Source organism: Pelodiscus sinensis, chromosome 8 (assembly GCF_049634645.1).
Source record: "Pelodiscus sinensis isolate JC-2024 chromosome 8, ASM4963464v1, whole genome shotgun sequence".
NCBI classification, from domain to species: domain Eukaryota; kingdom Metazoa; phylum Chordata; order Testudines; family Trionychidae; genus Pelodiscus; species Pelodiscus sinensis.
This window is the reverse complement of record NC_134718.1, coordinates 32,181,752-32,204,431: the sequence shown is the minus strand read 5'-3', so window position 1 is coordinate 32,204,431 and position 22,680 is coordinate 32,181,752. Positions and strand designations below refer to the sequence as shown.

General features: G+C 46.0%; 1 protein-coding gene across 6 annotated transcripts in view; it reads right to left on the bottom strand.

The window, feature by feature from the left end:
• LRRC20 (leucine rich repeat containing 20) overlaps positions 1-22,680 on the bottom strand; it is a 260,366-nt gene that overhangs the window by 112,328 nt on the left and 125,358 nt on the right. For all 6 annotated transcript variants that reach the window (XM_075934983.1, XM_025184483.2, XM_006122779.4 and 3 more), the window contains one exon: positions 4,756-4,923. In XM_075934983.1, coding sequence (XP_075791098.1) covers positions 4,756-4,923 — 168 coding nt within the window. The remainder of the gene's footprint in view (positions 1-4,755; positions 4,924-22,680) is intronic.

Sequence of the window (22,680 nt, the reverse complement as noted above, 5' to 3'; positions counted from 1 at the left end):
CTCTGCTGTGCGGAGGAGAGGAGCAGTGCACACGCACTTCCCCAGAAGCTGGATCCGGTGTGGAGCCTCAGGGCTTCTCTTTCCCCCTCTCCTACCTGCAGCTGGTTCCAGTTTTGCTGGGGCCATGATACTGGAATGTCAGCACAGGATGGGGTCAGGGTGGCTTGGAGGAGAGGGGGTCAGAGAAATGTACAAGGTGGGGGCAGGTGGGTGACACTGGGGTATCCCCCCTTGCTGGGGGCAGGGTTCTGGGGTCCAGTCCATGGTTCCCTCGTCTTCCTGCCAGAGACCCAAGTGCTCAGAGGCCAATGCACCCCCCCCCCCGATTTCCTCTCCCTTTCAGCTGCCCTCACCAACACCCAGCCCTGGAGCCGCAGCCCAGGCAGCACTCACCCTCTAGTGCAGTGGTTCTCAAACTTTTTGACCCATGGACCACTGGCTCAATGTAAACCTTTCCACAGACCACAGACGCTAATGGAAACTCACCGTTAATTACATTACGCCCAAGCTATTTTGTTAGTGCTGCAGCTAGGGAGAGCGGTTTAATGTTAGTTTATCAAACTTCATTTTAAATAAAGTAAAATATTAATTTATGTCCAACACAAAAGTTTCCCATGTTTTCTTTATTTATGGAAGGGGTCAGGAAGCTTTTTTGGGGTCAGGGGTACTGACCCACAGAAAAATCAGTTGGGGACCACACAAGTGAGAAACAAAAAACTCCTCCAAAAACTCCCAACCCTCTCTGATGAGCCTCTGGTTTAGCTTCATCCTTGGGCAGCCCCTCAGCAGCAGCTGTTGCTGGCAGTGGCAGCCTCTGTAATAAGCAACCTGGAGATGGTGGAGGTGGCTGGACCAGGGGCCCCGCATGCCAGAGGCAGTCCCGTGGGGGAGGAAAGGGGCCACATGGCATATGGTGGTGGGGCTGGGGATGGTGGAGACTCACCACCGGCGGCACGCACTGCACTGGAACTTGGGGAATGCTGCAGTGTGAGCCGTAGTTGGCTCAGGAGCGCCTCCAGGTGCCCAGCTGCTGTGCACGCAGCCTAACCTGCTGCCAGGGAAGGGGGAGGGCGCTGGCTGTTCGTACACCACAAGAGCCCAGGAGAGGATGCATTGAGCTGCATGGAGAGGAAATTGGGGGGGAGCTCCCATCGCAGGCTGCGTGCGCCACTCAAAATTGGCTCACGTTGCCAACCCTTGGCACAGGGTGTTGCTCAAATATGAAGCAAAATGTTTTATTGCCTTGTCTCTCTCTGTACCTGCTGTTTCAGTAAATAGCTACATTACAGTGTGTTAGATTTTTAATCCCTATGGTGTTGCCAATTGCAGTGAGGATGGGATAGAGAGAGTGAGGAGCATTGGTCATTCAGGCTGGGGGGGGAGGGAGAAAAGACAAAGAGGGAATGCTAAGTTGTACAGAAAAATGGATTGTAGGGGTGCTAGTTTGGCTGATGCCTGTGGGACTCGATATTTCAGAGAAATAAAATCTGTGCAGATTAAATGATCTGTAGTGGGCACCATTATGAGCATGCAGCAGGATAGACCCGGGGAAATAAGAGCCAAGAAGGGTCAGAGAGGCTCCAAGCTCATATCTGCTCAAGACAGTAGTCCTAGTGTCCCCAGAACAAAAGCTGTTTCTACCCCTCTGTGCAGTTGTACTTGCAAAAACTTTACTCAAATCATATACAATTCTTTTAAAAAAATCATACTTATATTATTTCTTGTAGTATTGCAGCAGAGTAAGTACATTTAAGAAAGTTCACAAATATTTAGCTTGTAATTTCTCATATGAGACGTGTGAAAAAATAATTGAAGGAATTCATAACGCTGCATCATTATTATACTTTGAATCTGAACTAATCAAGCAACAAGGAAAAAATTTTGCAATGATCTTTTTCATTCCTATAATTGGGAGGCGTAGGAGGAAGGAGTTATACTTCTGCCTTCCTTTTTTTATAAGCATTTTCTGGCATTGTTTCCCACCACCTTTCAAAACATGCTTCTCTTTAACTTTGAGTAACAGGGCAAGCTTTTAATTGGCTTACTGTCTGGTGAGCAGCCTAAATACTCAAACTGGGCCAATTATCAGTGCCTTACAGGTTACAATTGATCCTTCCTTCCAAGAGAGGTTTTGTCTAGTGTGATCAAATGAAAAGTGCATTATCTGTCACCTGATCTCGCTTGTCCTGTGCTACCATACCAGAGTAATCAGGAAAATAATTTTATTCGGTCAAAGTTAAAATTCAATTAAAATAAACAATGTATGGAGCATAGAACTGTAACTTTCATTATCTCTCTTAGCTGGCCCTGCATGGAGCACATTCATTAACTAAAACTTGCTGATTAATTTTGTTACAGATAGAATCAGTGAAATGACAGATTCCTCGTATCCCTCGCATTTAATATAAGGAACTTTAGGATCCCAACTTACAAGGTTTTAAAGGCAGAAAAAGCCTATTGTCTGAAAACAAGTGAACTGGCTCCCTGGCCAGTGTGCATGTTCCTCTCATAACTTATCATGGGATACTAGCGCATTCCAGAAAGAAGGAAAAGCTTTAAGAAACTGTGCATCATGGAATTAGGTGCACTGCTGAGAGGTCAGTAAATTGAGTTGCTCCCTATTCCTCTTCCCAGAGACTCACATCCTTATTAGACCCACAGGGTCCCCCTGATTTTAAGACCACTGGGTACTGTTCTTCCAGTAGAGATGTTAGGACAACTGGAGCTTTTCGATGTTTCTCCTTAACTGGATGCAGAGATTGTAATTGGAGAACAGAGGAACTTTCTCTCCAAAGCCTCTTAGCTGCTGCTTTCCATTTAGCACAATTGAGTACAAAAAGCCTTGGAGTCCAGGCCACTGCACATGTGTGAAAATGAAATTTGGCATGTGTAGAGGGCACAGATTCATTTAGCAACACATGACAAAGGTAATTTACTCCAGCAGAAGATCCTTGAGGTTATAGCTCTTTGATAGGTAAAGAGTGTAACATAGGATCTCTCCTGAGGGCTACAAATGTCTTAGATAAATTACAAAAGCAATCTAATTAATATGACCTGATGAAGAGCTCTCCATCAGCTTGAAACGTGTCTCTCTGTCACCAGCAGAAGATGGTCCAACAGACCTCATGCACCTTGTCCACCAGACTAATTAATTTCTTTATTTCTCTGTCAGAGCTCCATATTTATTACTATATGAATTTAATGTGCTGTGCTGAACAGAAGAGGCAGTATATAATAGAATCTTCTCTTACATAATGTCTTTTAATGCAGAGCATCACCTGATGCCTTCCAGAGAGAGTCCAGTCATTCTTTGGAGAGCTGACGGAGCTATCAGTCTCCCCATTTTATTCTCCCTCAAAGACCTCAAGTTACCGCAACTTTCACGCCATCAGGGGGAACTGGCAGTGGCTTGCTCCAGAACAGAAAGCCACACCTTGTCCAAAGGGGCAGCAAGGGAGAATATCCTATCTCCCCATTCCAGGGCTGAGAGAAAACAGAGGACTCAGAAGGCCGTGGCAAAAGCAAAAGAGAGGAAAGACATTAAGATGAAGGTTTTTTCAAAGCTGCCCAAGGGATATCAATACCAATTAGGAATTGGCTGTCCAAATCCCTTAAGTGGCTTTGAAAAATCTAAACCTAAAAACCTCTGTGGAGCTACTGGTGGAAGGAGATGAGAAATGCAGCTGAAACAAAGAAAGATTTAGCAAAAAAGGAAAAGGTTGTTAAGTGAAAGAGAGAAATGTTCTAGGCTGAATTATGTGCATACAAGAGTTATGCGAGAATAGACATGAAATGATATTTCCCAGCAGGATAGCCAGTTTCAGTAAAAAATTTACTTTGCCATTTAATGACACTGGAAATCAGACTGTCAAAGCTGTTATAATGTAATGTACATTCCATAATGTTGATTTATTTTAATTTAACAGCTTGTTCAGCCACCTTTACAAAAATAGGATTTTTCTTAAGCAACTTGGAAGTCTATAGTTTCCATTGCATTCTATACCCGTCCTTTCTCTGTGCCTGGAGAAGGGGTCCTACTAGCACCATTTTTTTCCTGTTGTGGTATGGGGTAATGCCATTGGGAAAACGCTGAAAACTTTCTAAACTACTACAAAGAAGACAAAAATGAAAAGTCATACTTCGGCTTACTAAGGACTCAATACTGAAAGACTTTTGACTGAGAGGGGCTGCTGCACATAATAAATATAAAACAAAATAGTATTAAACTGACAACTATAAGTTATGGCATTCCATTCAGTTGAACTGTCTATCTTTAAAGGGAATAGCTGTGAGTTGCAGCAATACATCTGTCATTTATCACAAAGTCCTTTGCCTATAAATCAGATCTTTGTTGTTAAGCAACAGGAGCAGATGAAAGCTTACACATAGAGTCAGTGACCTCAACTCGCTCAAATATAATAAGCTGCTCCATTTCTAATTTCAACAGATGCATGTGCTTTTACTGTGTCCATATTTGGCCCATAATGCTCCATATTTGGCATGAAAACTGGTTGCTATGGAGATGTTTATGATGAAACGAAATGAGATCTGTGACTTGACAGACATAAACTGCTGGAATAGGTAGCACATAATTAGTTAAGAAACAAAACTGTGTTCTGATTCAAATTCCCTGAATAGAAAACATGAGGAAAACTACTGCAAAACAAAATGCTGTCCAGGATATGTTAGCTGGTCTATTGTTATCAAACATAAACGTACTTCATTCTCATATACACTCCTATTAGGGCTTGTTACCTGTAATCTCATTCTCTTCAAGGTTGATGGTTTCAAGAGCCTTCAAGGCAGTCAACTGCTCGGGGAAGTGTCGGAATTTGTTCCTGGACAGGTTGATGACCTTCAGATGTAACAGGGTTCTCATCTCTTCTGGCAGACGATGCAGATAATTCCCTTCCAGGTTGAGTTCTGCGGTTTGGGTGTGAACAGGGCCAGGGAAAAACAAAGTAACATCATGAAAACTTAAAAAAAACCGACCACAACCCCAAAACCCACCATTGCTGCTGCTTCTGCAAAGTCTTAATGACAAGGAAGAAGAAAGACGTGATTTTTTTATGACAAACAATCAAATTTATTCTGTATTACCCTGTTACATATGTGGCCTTATCAATGGTAATTCTACATTCTTTGGGCTAAATTGTGGCTTTTAGCTAACCACAGCTTTACATTATGAGAAGTACAGGGCTGCACTACCCCAAGGTAAGCAACAAGGGAGGATTATGGCTCAAATAGACAGATTGTATCACTGAGCTCCCTTAAAGTCACCACTATATTTCTCTCACGTTCTTTTGGAAGAACAGGTTCTAGAGAGAAGCAGCTCTTCTGCTTGGGGGATGACGGGGCTATACAAAGGAGATTTCTCTTACTCCTGACTTGACCACTTTGTGTCCATGTAGGTGTTGGCCACAGTCTACCCTGTCAGCAATTGCAACCAGACTTCTCATTAAGGGGCCAGTTCTGTCATCCTCTCACCACAATGGCCAATATCTTCTTTCAGGGACAGTGCCACAGATATCAATGGGGTTACTCATGGAGTAAGACATTATTTACTGTGAATAAAGGGAACCGAATCAATCCCTAACAGATTGCTTAACTAAAAATCCTTCTTCTATAACTTCAGGGCTGCGTCTAGACTGGTAAGATTTTCCGCAAAAGCAGCTGCTTTTACGGAAACACTTGCCAGCTGTCTACACTGGCCGCTTGAATTTGCGCAAGAACACTGATGATCTGATGTAAGATTGTCAGTGTTCTTGCACAAATACTATACTGCTCCCTCTCAGAGAAAAAGCCCTCTTGCACAAATGCTTTTGCGCAAGAGGGCCAGTGTAGACAGCTAAAAACTGTTTTGTGCAAAAAAGCCCCGATGGCAAAAATGGCGATCGGGGCTTTCTTGCGCAAAACTGCATCTAGATTGGCACGGACGCTTTTCCGTAAAAAGTGTTTTTGCGCAAAAGCGTCCGTGTCAATCTAGACGCTCTTTTCCGCAAATGCTTTTAATGGAAAAACTTTTCCGTTAAAAGCATTTGCGGAAAATCATGCCAGTCTAGACGTAGCCCATAAGAATTTCACCATGTAACAGCATACCTTCCCATGCAGTCAGAGGAGACTAATGCTCTGAAAGATCTGATGGATTCACTGATAACAATTCCCAGAAAAAATAATGTTATTCAGCTGCAGTTAAAGATGAGAGAATGTACCAGTAGTTTAAGGATAAAATGCCTCACCAGAACTTTGGGTAATTGTTAGAAACAACAATTAGAGTCCCAGAAAATCCAAATTAATGGATACATTTATTAGATATTTGTACATTTGACAGCATGAAAATACTCTGCACCTCATCTTCCTTGCCAACCAGAGCAATGTGATAAAAGATTATTTTAAAAATTTCAGAAACAGTTTGACATTGATGGTATCTTCCTTAAGAGGAATTAGAAGTGGGGTAGGAAGCACTTTCCATTATAAGACCTGTTTTCAGTTACTTATACCTCACTGAACTTTAAGTGCTCAGGTTAAAATTTTCCATGCTGAATGTCTGCCTGTGATGGTTTATACACCTCACACTGGACAACAATGGGTAAAGGAGCACCTAAGAGCCTGGGTGGCCCTGCTCTGCCACATCTGCAAAGCCTGAGCTATCTGGAAGTGGAGATTAAAAGGGAAAGCAGAACTATTGAAGGCAGGCAGTGGACGGGAACAGACCCTCTGCTCTGAGCTCTGGGGAAATATAGTCCAGGAGCTCTCATTGCCTGCAACACAGACCTGACAAAGCCTGCACAGGAGGGACCAGGGATTGTGAAGGTCAGAAACTTTATTTGTGAGTCTACCCTGTGGGGAAAAGGGGAGACTTATGTTGGAAGAGATCCTGGGAGGCAGCTGCTTAGCACCCCAAGGTGCAGCACTTAGCTGCCTACCATTGGGCTCTGGATCACAATCTAGTGGACTCGGGCTCCCCTACCAACTCCAAGGTTGTGACAACAAAGGTGGAGAATCCAGCTAGGGAAGACCCTGACAATTCAAGGGCCTGAGCTCAGATGAAAGCCTCAAAGTCCTCTAGGTGCTGAAAACATGTTATGTGGTTGGACTTTTGGGATAACCCAAAATGGAGGGATTGGAACATGTGTCCCACACAGTAGGGTTGAGCTACAAAAGGAGGAACAGACCCCACAAGACAAAGCCGTAACTGAAAAGGGAGATGTCAGAAGGGGGCCAACAGGCAGCACTGGTGGAGAAGTTCCCATTTACAACTGGTGAAGAACACGGGCAGGTTTGTCCCACCCCTGATTAATGGAAGGAGAGAAAAACCAAAAAACCTTTCCTCAGCGTGAAAGGTAACAAAACATGAACATGGAGACATTGTTAAAGTAGGTAACTGATAACCTGCAGCAACAGGTTACAGAAGCAACACCTGTTGTTGCTGAAGATGAGCACTCAGCAGCAGCAATAAGCAATACAACGTCCGCAGCAGCCCACTTAAAAGCTGGTAGCACAAGAACAGCAGCAGCCTCTTATTCAGCAAGTGCTGATGCTCATATAGCCAGAAGAGGGTGGCAGATCCTCCCACAGGAGCACCTACTCCAATCCTAACCACCACAATGTTGGTAAAGCTTACAAAGACGGGGCCATAAGACGATCCTGAGTCACTTTTTTGGTTATGTTTGAACAAGTGGCAAGGTGCTGCCTGAACACTGGGTTATTCTACTGGCCTCATGCTTAATGGGACCGTCCCAGCTTGTCTGAAGGGGACTAGACTTAGCAGATGTGCAAGACTATGCTCACATTCAAAGTCACCATTTGGGATTATCTGGACATCACAGCTGAAATGTATCCCAGTTGTTCCCATTGAGAGAAATATTCACCAGGGGACTAGCACCAGGTGGTCTCCCAGAAACTCATGTAACACTGCTGCTTTTCACTCCAACCTGAGACATGGCTGGGGCGGGAGGAGATGAGCTGGGGTTGAAGACTAACCTGAGACTTTGGCCAAAGCTATACATTTAAGAGACGAAGAGCTGCAAACAGACCCACTTCTGAGACACTGAGGAGTAGTAGGATTAGGGGACCACCCCTCTCCCCCCGCTCCCCACACTCCAGTGATGAAACAATCACCACCACAACTGATGAAAGCTTCTTTCCCCATATAGGCAACAAGGTCTCTTCTGCGTGACTGCCCCTTTATGAACTGTGACTATGAACAAGCCTAGACAGCTGACGTCAGAGCCTGAAAATGGGGGCCCATCTAAAATATTGGTCCCAGTAAAGGCCACGGAGGGAGGGAAGAGGGGGGAAGAAACCTGGGCTAGCTGACATGGGGTTCAGCTAGACTTTGATAACAGAGCAGCTGATGAGCAAGGAAGGCTCGCCTGGACAAACAGGCTTTCTCCAGGGTGTACATGGAGATTTATGAACCTACCCACCAGACAAGTCTGATATTTGGTAGGGAAACATATTGGGAACCTCTTTGTAGGACTAGTTTCTACCCTGGGCTTGCCAATAATCCTGAACAGGGACTGGAAGTTTCAAAAGAGTAAAAATCACCTGCTTGTGGGGGGCTTCCCTACTCCTGGAGGTCCAAGAACTCATGGGGCCAAAGGAAGTGGTGGGACTGGGTGAAACAGATGTCAGGAAAGGGACCTCTCACCAAGGGAGAGGCCTTATTCCGTTCCCAAAGACTAATGAGAACCCATACCCATTATTGCCTCCCATACCTAATCAGAGAAGCAGATTTCACAGGGGAACATAGAGATGACCAGTCACTAAAGCAAACTTACGATCAAATGACAACAGCCAATGGTGTAGTGGACACGCACCTGCTAAAGTAATGGCCCCTCTTTGAACTTGAGAGGGGGGACAGTTATATTGCCTGGTGAGGGACCATTTAACTAGATAAAAATTCAGCTCTGTGTACCAAAAAGGCATAAAAAGAGAAGCATTACTACTCACTCATTTAATCCCATGCAAGGGCACTTGGGGCTAGATAATGTCCTTGGAACAGGTAATGAATAGGTTCTACTGGCCAGGAGTGCACACAAAGATCAAAGACTACAGCACGACATACCCTGAATGTAGAGTAGGACCCAAGAGCAGTAATCCCTGTAAGCTGTGCACTTGTACAGCCACTCAGGAGAGATTCAAATTCCATCCACCTGATTAGCAGAGAGCCCACAGCTATGTTTTTTGTTTCTACTGGTGGGGCACATTTTCATGTGCCTCAGTGCACATAAACATTTATTCTACACATTGAGGGAAGATGTTGGGATCCTCTTTGACAACCTGCTTTCTACAGTGGAGGTACCTTTTGAAAGAATAGGGATGGACCTAGTGGGGCCACTGGAAAAAATCCTGATTGGGTACCAGCAGGTCCTGAAACGTATAACCCAATATCCCCAAGCCATCCCCATCCTCTCTGCAAATGAGGCAACCATCGTGGACAAACTTATGAAGCTGTTCATCTGACCAGGATACCAAAAGAAATCCTAAGCAATGAGGAAATTTACATTGTGCTTGATGAAAGAGCTATGTGCTCTGTTAAAGATTAAGACTCTAAGAACATCTGTTTTCCCTTCCTCCCCTAGATGGACAGATTATCTGAATGGTTCGATTGGATGCTGAAAGAGATGAGGAAATTTGTATTATCAGATCCTTGTTGGGGGACCAGTTGCTCCCACCACTACTATTTGCTACCAGAGGTTCTGCAGGCAGAACTCTCCTCATTCACATGTTTTATGGGAGTCAGGGTCAGGGGATCTGAGAGCCCCTCCAAGAAGCATGGGAGGAAGAAAGACCAAAGACAGCAAACGTGGTGCAATACATACTACAGTTAAGAGAAAGGCTTAAGAGGACCTTGCAAAATAAAACTTATTGAAAGCCCAATAAAAATCAAGACAAGTCCTAAAAACAAAGGAACAGGTTTACAAGATCGGAGACCAGTGACTAGACACTTGTTTTTGGTGCCATGTTCAGATTCAAAATTACTGGCCCAGTGGCAGATGCCATTTGAGGTGGTAAGAAAAGTGGGATTGACTGATTCCAAAATCTGACTGTCTGGGAAGAAAGAGGAAATGTAAGTATACTTTTTCTTCATTAAATTACTACTTTTGAGACATTAATGGATATGGATGGAAAAAAGCAATCAATGCCTAATCTATAGTTATTAGGGCAAAGCTAGAGGACTCTAAGAATTGTTTTCCATCTCTAAAAATGTCATTTCTAGAGCAAAACCGTGGCTTTTTAATATGTAACTCAGAGAGAGACCTGGATTTCCATTTAATATTCTCACTAATGAGAAACCCTTTGAAATCTCAAAAGGCTAATGTATTGGGAAGAGCTGTTCTCTCTTTCTCTGATGTGAAACGTCAGGAATTCATTATTAGACTATTTTAGAAATAGTGTAAAACTAACTAAAAGTGAAAAGACTTGTCCTGAAGCACATTACACTTGAAATTCTGACTGTTGATGTCAAAGGGAGTTGACTTCAGTTATAACAGGATTTCACCCTATATGTTCAGTGGCCTTGTAAAGCAGTTTGGTTATACCCAGCACACCTGAGCTGGTCAAAGAGTAGGGTTGGAGGAAAAAGGATTCACAATGCAACAATTTCCTCCTTTCCAAATGCTTTAGTTCATTCATAAGTCATTGGAAAAGGGGAGAAATAAAAGCTCACTTCAGTTAGAAATTTCTCATGGAGTCACTCTTGCGGAAGAAATGGAATCCTTCAGGCTGCCTTAGCACCTTTAATAGGAGTAGAGAGAATCGAACAGGGTGATACTGGATTGTAGCACAGCAATAATGAAAATGGAGGTTATTTTTCTGAAGGTTCTCTGAGATGTGTGGTCCCTATTCCACATGAAGGTATATGTACTCACCATGGAGATTTTTAGTAAGCAATGTCTGTTGGGAGGAGTTCTCCTCATGTTCGGAACTGAGGGAATCAGGGGCAGTTTGGACCCACAGGGAGGGGAGGGGAGAGACATTGGACAGGTAATACAATACAGACAGGGACCACATATCTTGATGAACTTCTTGTCACAATTAAGTAACTTCCATTTCTTGTCTTCCACATGTGGGAGATTAGCAAGCAGTACTCAAACAGAAGGTGGGTGCAAGGATGCAGGAATAATGGGTGAGTATAGTATAGCTGTCTCCACAGCTGTGTCTTTAGTAGAAAACTAAACCAAAGTGTAATGCCTTGTGAAGGTGCATAAGGAGCTCCAGGTAGCACTGCAGGGAGGAAAGCATTGCAGGTCAAACAGACTGTTCTCATTTCCAGTATATGTACAGTAAAACTCTGGTGGTCCGGCATCCAGTGGTCCGGTACGCCTGATGGTCCGGCACCAACTGCATCCCGGAAGTGCTCCGGCAGCTGCTTCAAGTTGTTAATCAATTACACTAACTGCAGCTGGATCTGCAGGCGACAGGCTTGCAATTTATCTTTGCTCTATCTATTGCCTATGGGGGGTGGGAGGAGAAGGAGAGAGGGAAGAGAAGGGGACCGAGGTCGGTGGCAGGGGCAGGGGCGGGGGCGTGGGCACCAAACTCTCCATCATGTTGCAAGGTGGTGGAGAGGGGGCAAGAGGCAGGCAGCTGCTTCAGGAATTTCTAGTCAATTACACTGCCCCGGGCTGGATCCACAGCCGACAGCTCTCAGTCTACCTTTCCTCTCTACTGCCTGGGGTAGGGGGTCAGAAGGTGGGAGGGGGGTGCTGAACCCTCCCTCTTGTTGCAGGGAGGCAAAGCCTGCAAGCCGCAGAACCAGAGAGGGAGGGAGAGGCAGGCAGCTATTTCAAGAAGTTCTAATCAATTACACTGCCCCAGCATCAGGCTCGCAATCTACCTTTCCTCTCTACTGCCTAAGGGGGAAGGGGGCGGTGGGAATGGGTAGATCCGTAGGTGACAGGCTGCTGCTGAAACTCACAAGAGATCATCTCCCCTCCCTGTCCCTGCTGCTTTTATCAGTAGACCAGATAGTCCAGGATCAAAAGATCAAGTGAGTGAGCTTGCGCAAAAAAACAGAGGCAGCAGTTGAACCCAGTGAACCAGGAAGGGACTGAGTCAGTCTGCCATTAGCATTGTGACCCACTGGAGAGTGCTGTTTTGACTTTTGATTATTTTTGCCCATCAGTGTGTACAGACTGATGGAGTCAAAAGTGAATGAAGGTGCTAGTAGTAGTGGTAAGAAAACTTTAAAAAGGAAGCATATAACACTGACATTGAACCAGAAATTAGAAATTATAAAGATGCTAGAAAGAGGCATAAATCGGAACGTTATCATGAGTGAATTTAACATTGGATCTTCGACAATCTATGACATAAAGAAACAGAAGGATAAATTGCGAGCATTTGTTGCTGAAAGTGAAACACCTACTAAACGTACTGAGCTACGGCAAACTCTGAAAATGCCTAAGATGGCACAGTTGAATGTAGCTTTGTTTAAGTGGATTAGTGCAAAGCGTTCTGAAGGTAAGCCCTTTACTGGGCCAGTGCTCATAGAAAAAGCAAAACAGTTTCACAGTCAAATGAACATTATAGCGAATCATGTGTGTTTTCAGAAGGTTGGTTGCGTAATTTTAAGGATCGGTATGGGATCTGTAAATTAGATATCAGTGGTGAGCAAAAGTCTGCCAATCATGTAGCCGCTGAAGAGTATAGTGCTATGAGCAGTTGGTGGAGGAACACAGGTTGTCGCCTTGTCAAATGTACAATGCTGATGAAACTGGGCTCTTACGGCGTTTTTTGCCAAACTCGACTCTAGTTGGCGGTGGTGAAAAGGCGGCTCATGGCTTCAAAATGAACAAAGACCGCATTACAGTTCTGGTATGCGCAAATGCGTCTGGCACGCATAAACTTAAGCTTCTTGTCATAGGGAAGTACAAAAAACCAAGGGCATTTAAAACTCTTACGAGGTTGCCAGTGAATTTGGAGGCACAGGGGAATGCTTGGATGACGTCAGAAATCTTTAAGGACTGGTTTTTTAATCATTTTGTGCTCGCAGTTAAGGAGAATTTTAGAAAGGAGGGTCTACTGGAGGATAGTAAAGCTGTTCTTTTGCTCGATAACTGTAGAGCACATCCGCCCCCTTCAGAGCTTGTAAGTGGAAATATCTTCGCTACATATTTGCCACCAAATATGACGTCTTTGATCCAACCGATGGATCAAGGTGTGATACAGAACTTTAAGTGTTTCTACAGGGGGACTTTTGTCCAAAAGTTGATAAACTCAGACTGCAGTGTTTCTGAATTTCAATCTTATTTCAACCTTAAGGATGCTGTGTATGCGGCTGCATTGGCTTGGAAAGACGTAAAGAAGGCTACTGTACGAAAATGTTGGAGGAAACTTTGGCCTAGCATCATGTTTTGTGATGATTCTTCTGATGAAGAGGAATTTTGTGGATTTAATGTTAGGCCTAAGCACATTAATAACATACAAGAAATAATTGAAAATGTCTCTGAGAAGAATGCTGTTGCAAAGCTCTCAGAAAATGACATTGAACAATGGCTTGCCAAGGACAAAGATGAACCAGTTGTAGAAATTCTGAGTGATGCTGCGATCATCGAAAGTGTTTTGAATCCACAAAAACCTCAAGAAGAAGAAGAAGAAGAAGTGATGGAGAGAGCAAAATATACCTGGCGAGAGGCAACTGAATTTATTTTCAAATCATAGAATTTGCAGAGTCTTGCAGCCAATATAATGCAGCTGAAGTGATGAACCTTTATATTAATCTGAATAACTTTTACGCCAAGAAGTCACAGTCCTCTAAGCAAGCTGATCTGAGGGATATGTTTGCAAGGGCGCAGAAGATAGTTCAGCCTTTTTCTTCACCGCCTCCATCAGAGCCTACTGTTGTTGACACTCCCATAGAAGCAAAGGAGGATATTGAAGAGGGGGATGATAACAGGGATGATGAAGCACTGGTTTCATTGGATGATGAGTAATTGTGCAGCATGGCAAAATAAAGTTACAGATTTAAGTTTCAGGGGTTTGTTAAAGTTTGCATTTTTTAGTGTTTAAGTGAATAATTAAGGGTATGTCTACACTACAAAGTTAATTCAAACTAACAGCCGTTAGTTCAAATTAACTTTCATAAGTGCTACACATACAAACCGCTAGTTCGAACTTAATTCGAACTAGCGGAGCGCTTAATTCGAACTAGGTAAACCTCATTCTACGAGGAGTAACGCCTAGTTCGAATTCAGTAGTTCGAATTAAGGGCTGTGTAGCCACTTATTTGAACTAGTGGGAGGCTAGCCCTCCCCAGCTTGCCCTGGTGGCCACTCTGAGCACAACCAGGGAAATGTGGCTGCCCCTCTCCTGGACCCGGAGCCCTTAAAGGGCCACGGTCTGGCTACGGTGCCCATGCCAGGTGCAAGCCTGCCAGCACCCAGCCAGCAGACCCTGCACCTGGCACGGCACGAGCCAGCCACCCGCTGCCACCCAGCCCTCCGCCTCTTCCCGGGACCAGGCTGGCAGCTCCCAGGAGCCTGCCCGGGGTCGCAAGAGGCGGGCGCCTGCCTGGTCTAGTGCGGAGATCGTGGACCTCATCCAGGTTTGGGGGGAGGCATCCAACGTCCACGATCTCCGCACTAGGCACAGGAAAGTGGCCGTCTAGGGCAGGATAGTTGCCAGACTGGCCACCCAGGAGCAGGTTTGCATGAATGTCAAGGTGGTCCAGTGAGACCCCTGACCCTGAGCCCTGAGCTTAGAACATAAGAACATAAGAATGGCCATACTGGGTCAGACCAAAGGTCCATCTAGCCCAGTAGCCTGTCTGCCGACAGCGGCCCACACTAGGTACCCTGGAGGGGATGGACCAAAGACAATGACCAAGCCATTTGTCTCGTGCCATCCATCTCCAGCCTTCCACAAACAGAGGCCAGGGACACCGTTCCTACCCCCTGGCTAATAGCACTCTATGGACCTAATCTCCATGACTTGATCTAACTTCTCTTTAAACTCTGTTCTAGTTCTAGCCTTCACAGCCTCCTGCGGCAAGGAGTTCCACAGGTTGACTATTTGCTTTGTGAAGAAGAACTGTCTGTTATTAGTTTGAAGCCTGCTACCCATTCATTTCATTTGGTGTCCCCTAGTCCTTCTATTATAGGAACTAATGAAGAACTTTTCTTTATGCAGCCTCTCCACACCACTCATGCTTTTATAGACCTCTATCATATCCCCCCTCAGTCTCCTCTTTTCTAAGCTGAAAAGTCCCAGTCTCTTTAGCCTCTTTTCATATGGGACCTGTTCCAAACCCCTGATCATTTTAGTTGCCCTCCCCTGTCCCACCTCCTTTTCCCAGTCTCCCCTAGTTTTGTTAAATAAAGAGAGTTTCTATTTTTGACCACACGTGTCCTTTATTTTGTACATCAGGAAGGGGGGCTAGGGAGGGGTAAGTGGAAGGAGGCGAGGGAGGAATGGGGTACGAGCCCCCGATGAGGAGGACTGGAGTGGCTCTGCGGGCTCCTCAGGGTGGAAATTCTCCTGCAGCCTCCCGATTGACCCCCCCAGATGGCAGCCTGCGGCAAGTGCAGCCGGGCTGATGGCCGAGTGCTGTGATGTGCTGAGTGTGGGCACTCAGGGCACTCCAAGCCAGGACTGCTTTGCTGTCCCTTATCGAGGTAGACAAGCAAGCGGGGAACCCTGAGAACTGTCTGTCCGGGGTGGGAGTCGGGTCCCTTTAAGCACAGCCCTCGGCTAGCCTGAGACAGCAGCTCCATGCTCTAAGTCCTAACCTGATGCCCTGCCGGCACTGGTTCCGGCCAGCCTTAACTTTGGTTGAGGGTCCACTCAATGTGGACATGCTAGTTCGAATTAACAAAATGCTAATTCGAACTTGTTTTTAGGTCTAGATGCGCTAATTCGAATTAGCTTAGGTCGAATTAACTAATTCGAATTAAGTTAGTTCGAATTAGTGCTGTAGTGTAGACATACCCTCACAGACTGTATATATCAGCAGTGTATATATCTGTTGAAGTGTATATACACCTGTATCAGTTTTCAGTTTCAGCAGCAGCCTGTCACCTGCAGATCCACCCATTCCCCGCCGACCCCCGACCCTCCTCCCCAGGCAGTAGAGGAAAGAGAAATTGCAAGCCTGTTGGCTGTGGATCCAGCCCGGGGCAGTGTAATTGACTAGAACCTCTTGAAATAGCTGCCTGCCTCTCGCCCCCCTCTCTGGCTCTGCCGCTTGCAGGCTTTTCCTTCCTGCAACAGGAGGGAGGTTTTGGCACTCCCCCACCCCACCGACTACTACCCTCCCCCGTCTCCCACCTCTCCCTCCTACGGGCAGTAGAGTTCAACTGCTGCCTCTGTTTTTTTGCGCAAGCTCACTCACTTGATCTTTTGATCCTGGACTATCCGATCTACTGGTAAAAGCAGCAGGGACAGGGAGGGGAGATGATCTCTTGTGAGTTTCAGCAGCAGTGAGTTTCAGCAGTTCCACGAGGTGTACCGGTAGTTCGGAATAGGAACCTAGTCCGAACTACCTAGTTCGAGCCCCGTGTAGCCGCGCTACACGGGGTTCGAACAAGCGGGGATTTAAAAATGGCGGCTTCCCGCTTATGCAAATGAAGCCCGGGAAATTCAAATCCCGGGCTTCATTTGCAAGTGCGGTATGCCTACATTACCCCCCTAGTTCGAACTAGCAGGGTAGTGTAGACATACCCTGTGGGGTTGGATTGGGGGGGAGGGAGGGTGATGACTATATTCCTTTAAATTGCATAGATGTTGCTTAGGGAGGAGCATGGCTTTTGGAATTGTTTTTAAGCAAGGCTTTTTTAGTGTTGGGTAAAGTTTTCAACCTCTGCAACTAAGCAAGAAACCATTTAAGATTTTGCAGCAGAGGTCTTGATAGCTCTTTTACTCCCTTTTTTAGGAAGATATTTGCCTCTCAATACACCTTTCCATTTCAGTGACACTGGTTTGATTCTGGAGATTGCTGAAGGCAATCCACATGGAGAAAGATGGATGCAGCCATTGATCACTATATCTTGTGTTGAAAAATCCATGTTTTCTTAGCTATGTCATCATCTGTGCAGTACAGACAACTGGTTAATCAAGTCCTTCAAGTTACACACTCTTGGGGATATAGAGAATTACAAAACTGTAGTCTCACAGAGAAAAGACAGTGATGCAGCATCCATAATATAATAAAAAACCTTTTTATGCATAACCCATCTTCCTAGTCAAAGGATAATAGCAGCATCTTATGTGCCTACCAGTCACGGGTGATTATAGTTTTGGATCAGAGTAGACTGGTTTATAGGCAGACATAACTTTGCTTCAATCAGTTATTATTCAGTTTACCTGTTCAGTCCCTGCTTAGGCTTTGTAGCCTACATCCCACCTGAAAGGCCTCTGCACTGTCCCACTGTGAAAGTCTCAGAGGGGTAGTCGTGCTAGTCCCGTGGTCACCAACCTGTCAATTGCAATCGACTGGTCGATCCTGGGGGCTCGACCAGTTAATCGCAAGGCTTTCAGCACCCCCTGCCTCCATCCCCAAGATAAACCCCATGCTGACACTACTTCCTGTGACAACGGAGGTAGCGCGGGCTTCCTGCGGGGTAGTGGGATGTTCTGCAGATACATGCCAGGTCCCAGAAGTGTGCAGGCTGTTCTTCCCCCCTCCCCAAACAACTAGCGTGGTACCTAAAATGCCGGTCTGTTGTGAGCTGGGGACTTTCTTCTCCTGCTGCCTTTCTGTGCATGCGGGAGGTAGGGAGGGAGTGGGAGTCTGGGACTGCACCATCTCCAACTGCTCAGGCAGCGCATGGTTGCTGTGGGGAGTGGAAGAGCAAAGTGTGTGCTGCCTGAGCAGTTGGAGCTGGCACGGTCCAGGACTCCCACTCCACTCTTTCTCCCCCACGCAGGAAGGCAGCAGAGGAAGAAAGTCCCCGGTGTGCAACAGACCAGCGTTTCAGACCTCACCGCTGTTTGGGGGACAGAGGAGCAACCCGCACGTTTCTTGGGCCTTGACGCACAGCTGCAGGATCTCCAGGTACCAGTTCCTGTCCCCACCCCTTGCACAGACCCCAACAAGTACCCTGTCTCCTGCCCCAGCACCCACCAGCACCTGTCCCCTGCCCGGCACCCACTGGCACCCTGCCTCCTGCCCCAGCACCCACAGGCACTCTGTCCCCTGTCTTGGCACCCTGCCCCAGAACCCACTGGCATTTTCTCCCCTGCCACAGCACCCTGTCCCCTGCCCCCACCAGCATAGCTGGGGCCACATTAATGAGGCTGAGGGGTTTGGAGGGGTTGTGTTTTTGTATCTAATGTGTATAGCCCCAACTGGCTTTTCTGTGGGTCAATGACCCCTGACTCAAAACAGGTTCCCCACCCCTCTCATAAATAAAGACATTGCTGAAACCTTTTGTGTTTGACATAATATTTTATTTAAAAATGAAGCCTGGCCAATAAGCCCTCATCTGGCTCCGCATCATAACACTCATGTACCTCCCACCCTGCCCCCAGATCTGAGCCTATCATACACTGGAACCCCCTGTCCTGAACCTCTCACTTCCCCAAACTCCTGTACCTCCACATCCTCAATCTTCTACCACAACACTCCTGCACCATCCACACACTGGAAATCTGTGTCCTGAACCCATCATACTCCCAACCTCCCTATCCTGAGCCTCTCAGAAATTCCTGCACCCTCACATCCACAAGCCTATGGCTTGTTCACAATTCTCCACCTGAGCCAAACACTCCCCAGCCTGGAGCCCTCTCCCTAAGCCAGCATCCCCTCCTCCACATCCTCCTGCATCCACATTCTCTCCCAGAACTTGCACCTCTCACCCTTTCCCATACTCAAATCCCTCATTCCCACCCCAGAGTCTGCACCTTCTGTCTCAACCCAGTGAGGGTATGGCTAGACTACAGGAGTTTTTCCGACAAACACGCTCTTTTGGCAGCCCCTGTATTCCTCATTCCATGAGGCATAAGGGTGCTTCCAAAAGAAGGGGGTTTTCTGACATTTGGCCCAGTCTAGATGGGCCAAATGTCAGAAAAATCTCTTCCAGCAGAAGGATCGAAAAAAAGCCACAATGTAGCTGTATCCTGAGAGTGTATAAGGGCCAGGGATAGCAAGTGATGGAGAGAAGGGGAACAGAGAGGGCGGGGCCTCAAGGAAGGGGTGGGGTTTTGGGGAAGGGATGGGGTAGATCATGGCTTGTCCTGACATTTAAAAAGTGATCTTGGGTGTAAAAAGGTTGGAGACCTCTGTGTTAGTCTGTAACTTTAAAAACAACAAGTAGTCCTGTAGCACCCCAGAAACTAACAAAATATATAGTATCATGAGCTTTTGTGGGTAAAACCCACTTGACCAAGTAGAAATAACAGAAATCAAGATATAAACCACAAAAGTAGTACCTGTCAAGTGTAGGACCCATGTTAATGAGGCTAATTAAGTGGGCTGGATTTGTCCTATACACAACTTTTGATGTGAAAATGCAGAAATTAAAGGAAAGGAAAATTGGCTTTGTAATACACCAACCAATTAATGTCTTTATTCAATCCCAAGATACAGTGTCAAATTTGTAGCAGAATAGCAATTCTACAGTCTCTGTAATTGGGTGGTGAAATTCCTTTGTAGAAGAATGCCTACTTTTAAATCCATAATTGAGTGTCCAGGAAGGTTAAAATGTTCTCCTACAGGTTCATGTGTGTTACCATTTCCGATGTCTGGTTTGTGTCCATTTATTCTTTGTCGTAGAGACTGTTCAGTTTGGCCAATAGACATGGCAGAGGGGCATTACTGGCACTTGATGGCATATATCACATTTAAGGACGTGCAGTTGTATGAGCCCCTGATGCTGTGGCTTATGAGGTTAGGTCCTGTGATGGTGTCACTTGTATAGATGTGTGGCTAGTGTTGGCAACAGGGTTTGTTGAAGGGGTAGGTTCTTGGGTGAGTGTTTCTGAGGTGTGATGTGTGGTTGCTGGAAAGGACTTGCTCCAGGTTGGGGACTGTTTGTAGGTGAGGATTAGCCTGTCTCCCAAGACTATGAGAGTGAGGGATCTTTTTCCAAGGTCTCTCTTAAAAGTGGTAGATCTTGCATTTGAAATGCAAGTATTTTGTTCCAAGCCTCTTTCTTTACTGAGGCTGCTTTACTGTTGCTTTTCCCAGAGCATTTGCTCTAACTGTTGTGGATTTACTGTTAAACCATCTTTATAGACAAGCAGTGCACACTCCAGAAAATGACACTCTTGGCTATGACAGACATGGAGAGTAATTACTGATCATTTCACATTGAGCATTTATATCCAATGTCATTCCAGTGGCCCATTTGGCATATTTGTTTCTGTCCTTGCTCTTGTATGCCAAAGGGATAGATGCATGGGAGTACTTCTGAGTTAATTTCTTATGAACAGGGGGAAATAACTGAGATCCATTCAGGAATAATTGCACTATGCTTTCTGTACATGTGTCTGACTCAAACTAGTGTTAGAAATGCCTCTCTTTCATGAGAAACAAATTCACTCTTGAATACTGATGGGGATTTTAATGCAGAAAACTAATTATATCTACCATAGGGAGGAAGTGGATACATACATCTACACACATACTATGTGAGCACTGGGATGCATGGCACCTGAGATTGTTAGCACCAAAGAAATATGTATGTGCAGTGTGGTAACCAGTGCATCCTGTATTTGTATTACTGCATTGATAAACAGTGGCTTCTAATCTTTGACTCTAAGGTAGGGCTATATCAGGGTAGCGCAAAATATGGCCCAGGGGCTGGATCCGGCCCATGACCCTCAGGCACACAGCTGCCATGGGTTTAAAACACAGGCTGGTGGCTCTCTGCTCTGGAGGGAGGGGGATGCTTCATGTGATCTCCCCACCCTCAGTCCAATCCTCAGCTCCTATTGGCCAGAAACAACCAGCCAACAGGAATTGACCCCAGCCACTCTCTCAGCTCCTATTGGCTGGAAACAACCAGCCAATAGGAGCTGAGAGATTGGCCTTGGGGGATGAGGGCAACATGAGCTTTTTCCCTCTCCTGAGCTGAGAGCCACATGGAAGGAACAGCCTGCAGCAGGTAGGGAGCCCAGCCTGCCTTGGGGGTGCTGCAGGGGTACTGGCTTACGTAAGCATCTTCAGCCATACCCTGCTTCTGGCACCCCTGCCCCTCCCAATCCCAACTCCCTCCCCTAGGTCACCATCCAAACCCTCTGTATCCTCTGTCCCAGGTCACAATTCCCTCCCAGACTCTGTATCCCTTCCTACATCCCTACCCCAAGCCAGAATCCTCTCCTGCACCCAAACTCCCTCCCAGACCCTGCACCCCAATCCCCTGATCCAGGTCACAACCCCCTCCTTCATCCAAACTCTCTCTCATACCTCGCACCGTCTCCTGCACCCCAGTCCCTTACCCCGTGTGCCCTTCTGTACCCATCCTAGATCCCACATCTCCTCCACAGCAAAGTGTGGCCCGTGAACACTTTCCAGACTCTTGGAGTGCCCCCCCCCCACACCAAAAATTATTGCCTACCCCTGGGCTAGATTGTGCCCTACTACTCTAAGGATGAGGAGGACAAATGGCTTTCCCTTCCTGTACTCCTGCACACTATTGCAGTCCATTGACAGTTTGATGCACATGGGCTATGACCATTAATGAGTTTTGATCCAAACACAGGGTGGTCTGACACCTATTTTCAGAATCCTGTGTCAGACAAGAGAGCCACCCCTGCCACTCTCCCTCAGCCAACTCCTTAGCTGCAAAAAATACATTGACAAAGCAACTTTTCTTTCCTTTGGTCATGCTGAGGTTAATTTGTATGCCTCAGGACACTCAGAGCTTACATGCTGGTGTTTATACCACCTACAACTGCGAGAATGATGGGAGGCAGGTTGATATTTAATGCACTGTATTGATTTTCTGTCTTTTACAGTGACAAGTCTCACAAACAGTAATTTTTTAAAAAACAAGCAGCAACAATTCCTTATTCTATTACTTTTTAGCCTGAATCTTGTGTCATTCTGCCACTTTGAGGTAAACAAGAGACATCAAAGTTTGCTTCTGCTCATTTCCCCCAGTTGAAAAACTACTGCTGTTTTGTCTCATGCATTAAAAATCTGTCTTTGAATTAGTTCCTAATAGTGCTTGCTTTGAAATAAGCTCAAGAGGTTATTAGTAAACTATCAAAAACTTTCAATTTAGAAGTGGAGCCAAGCCTATTGAGCAAAGCATGGGTCAGAGATGGACAATCATTTTTGCAGGGAGGGGCACTCCATGAATTATGGGAAGTTGACAGGTGCTGAGCCCCTGGAAGGGGCAGGGCCTCATGTTAAAGTGGTGGAGCTGGGGCTAGAGAGAGACACTGTGAGTGTGTGTGAGACAGAGCTGGCTGCTGGAGAAATCTTAGGAAGAGTGCACTGCACCCATCTTGGTCACCATTCATACTTCATACTGGAGCAGTACTCCTGTGTCCCCCTCTCCCTGACCCCTGCTCTGGGTTATAGGGATATGGGACCCAATCAGCACTCCCTTCCCATCATGTGTCTCCCTCCTGTCCAGCACAACTAGAAGAAGGGTCTTGGGAGCAGCTCAGCTGCAGGATGGAGAAAGATGGTGGTGGGGCAGCTGAACACATGTGGCTGCTGCTGCTGTTGCTGCCTATAAGTAAGTATTCTGCTCATCAGCTGAGCAGGCTGGATAATAGGGT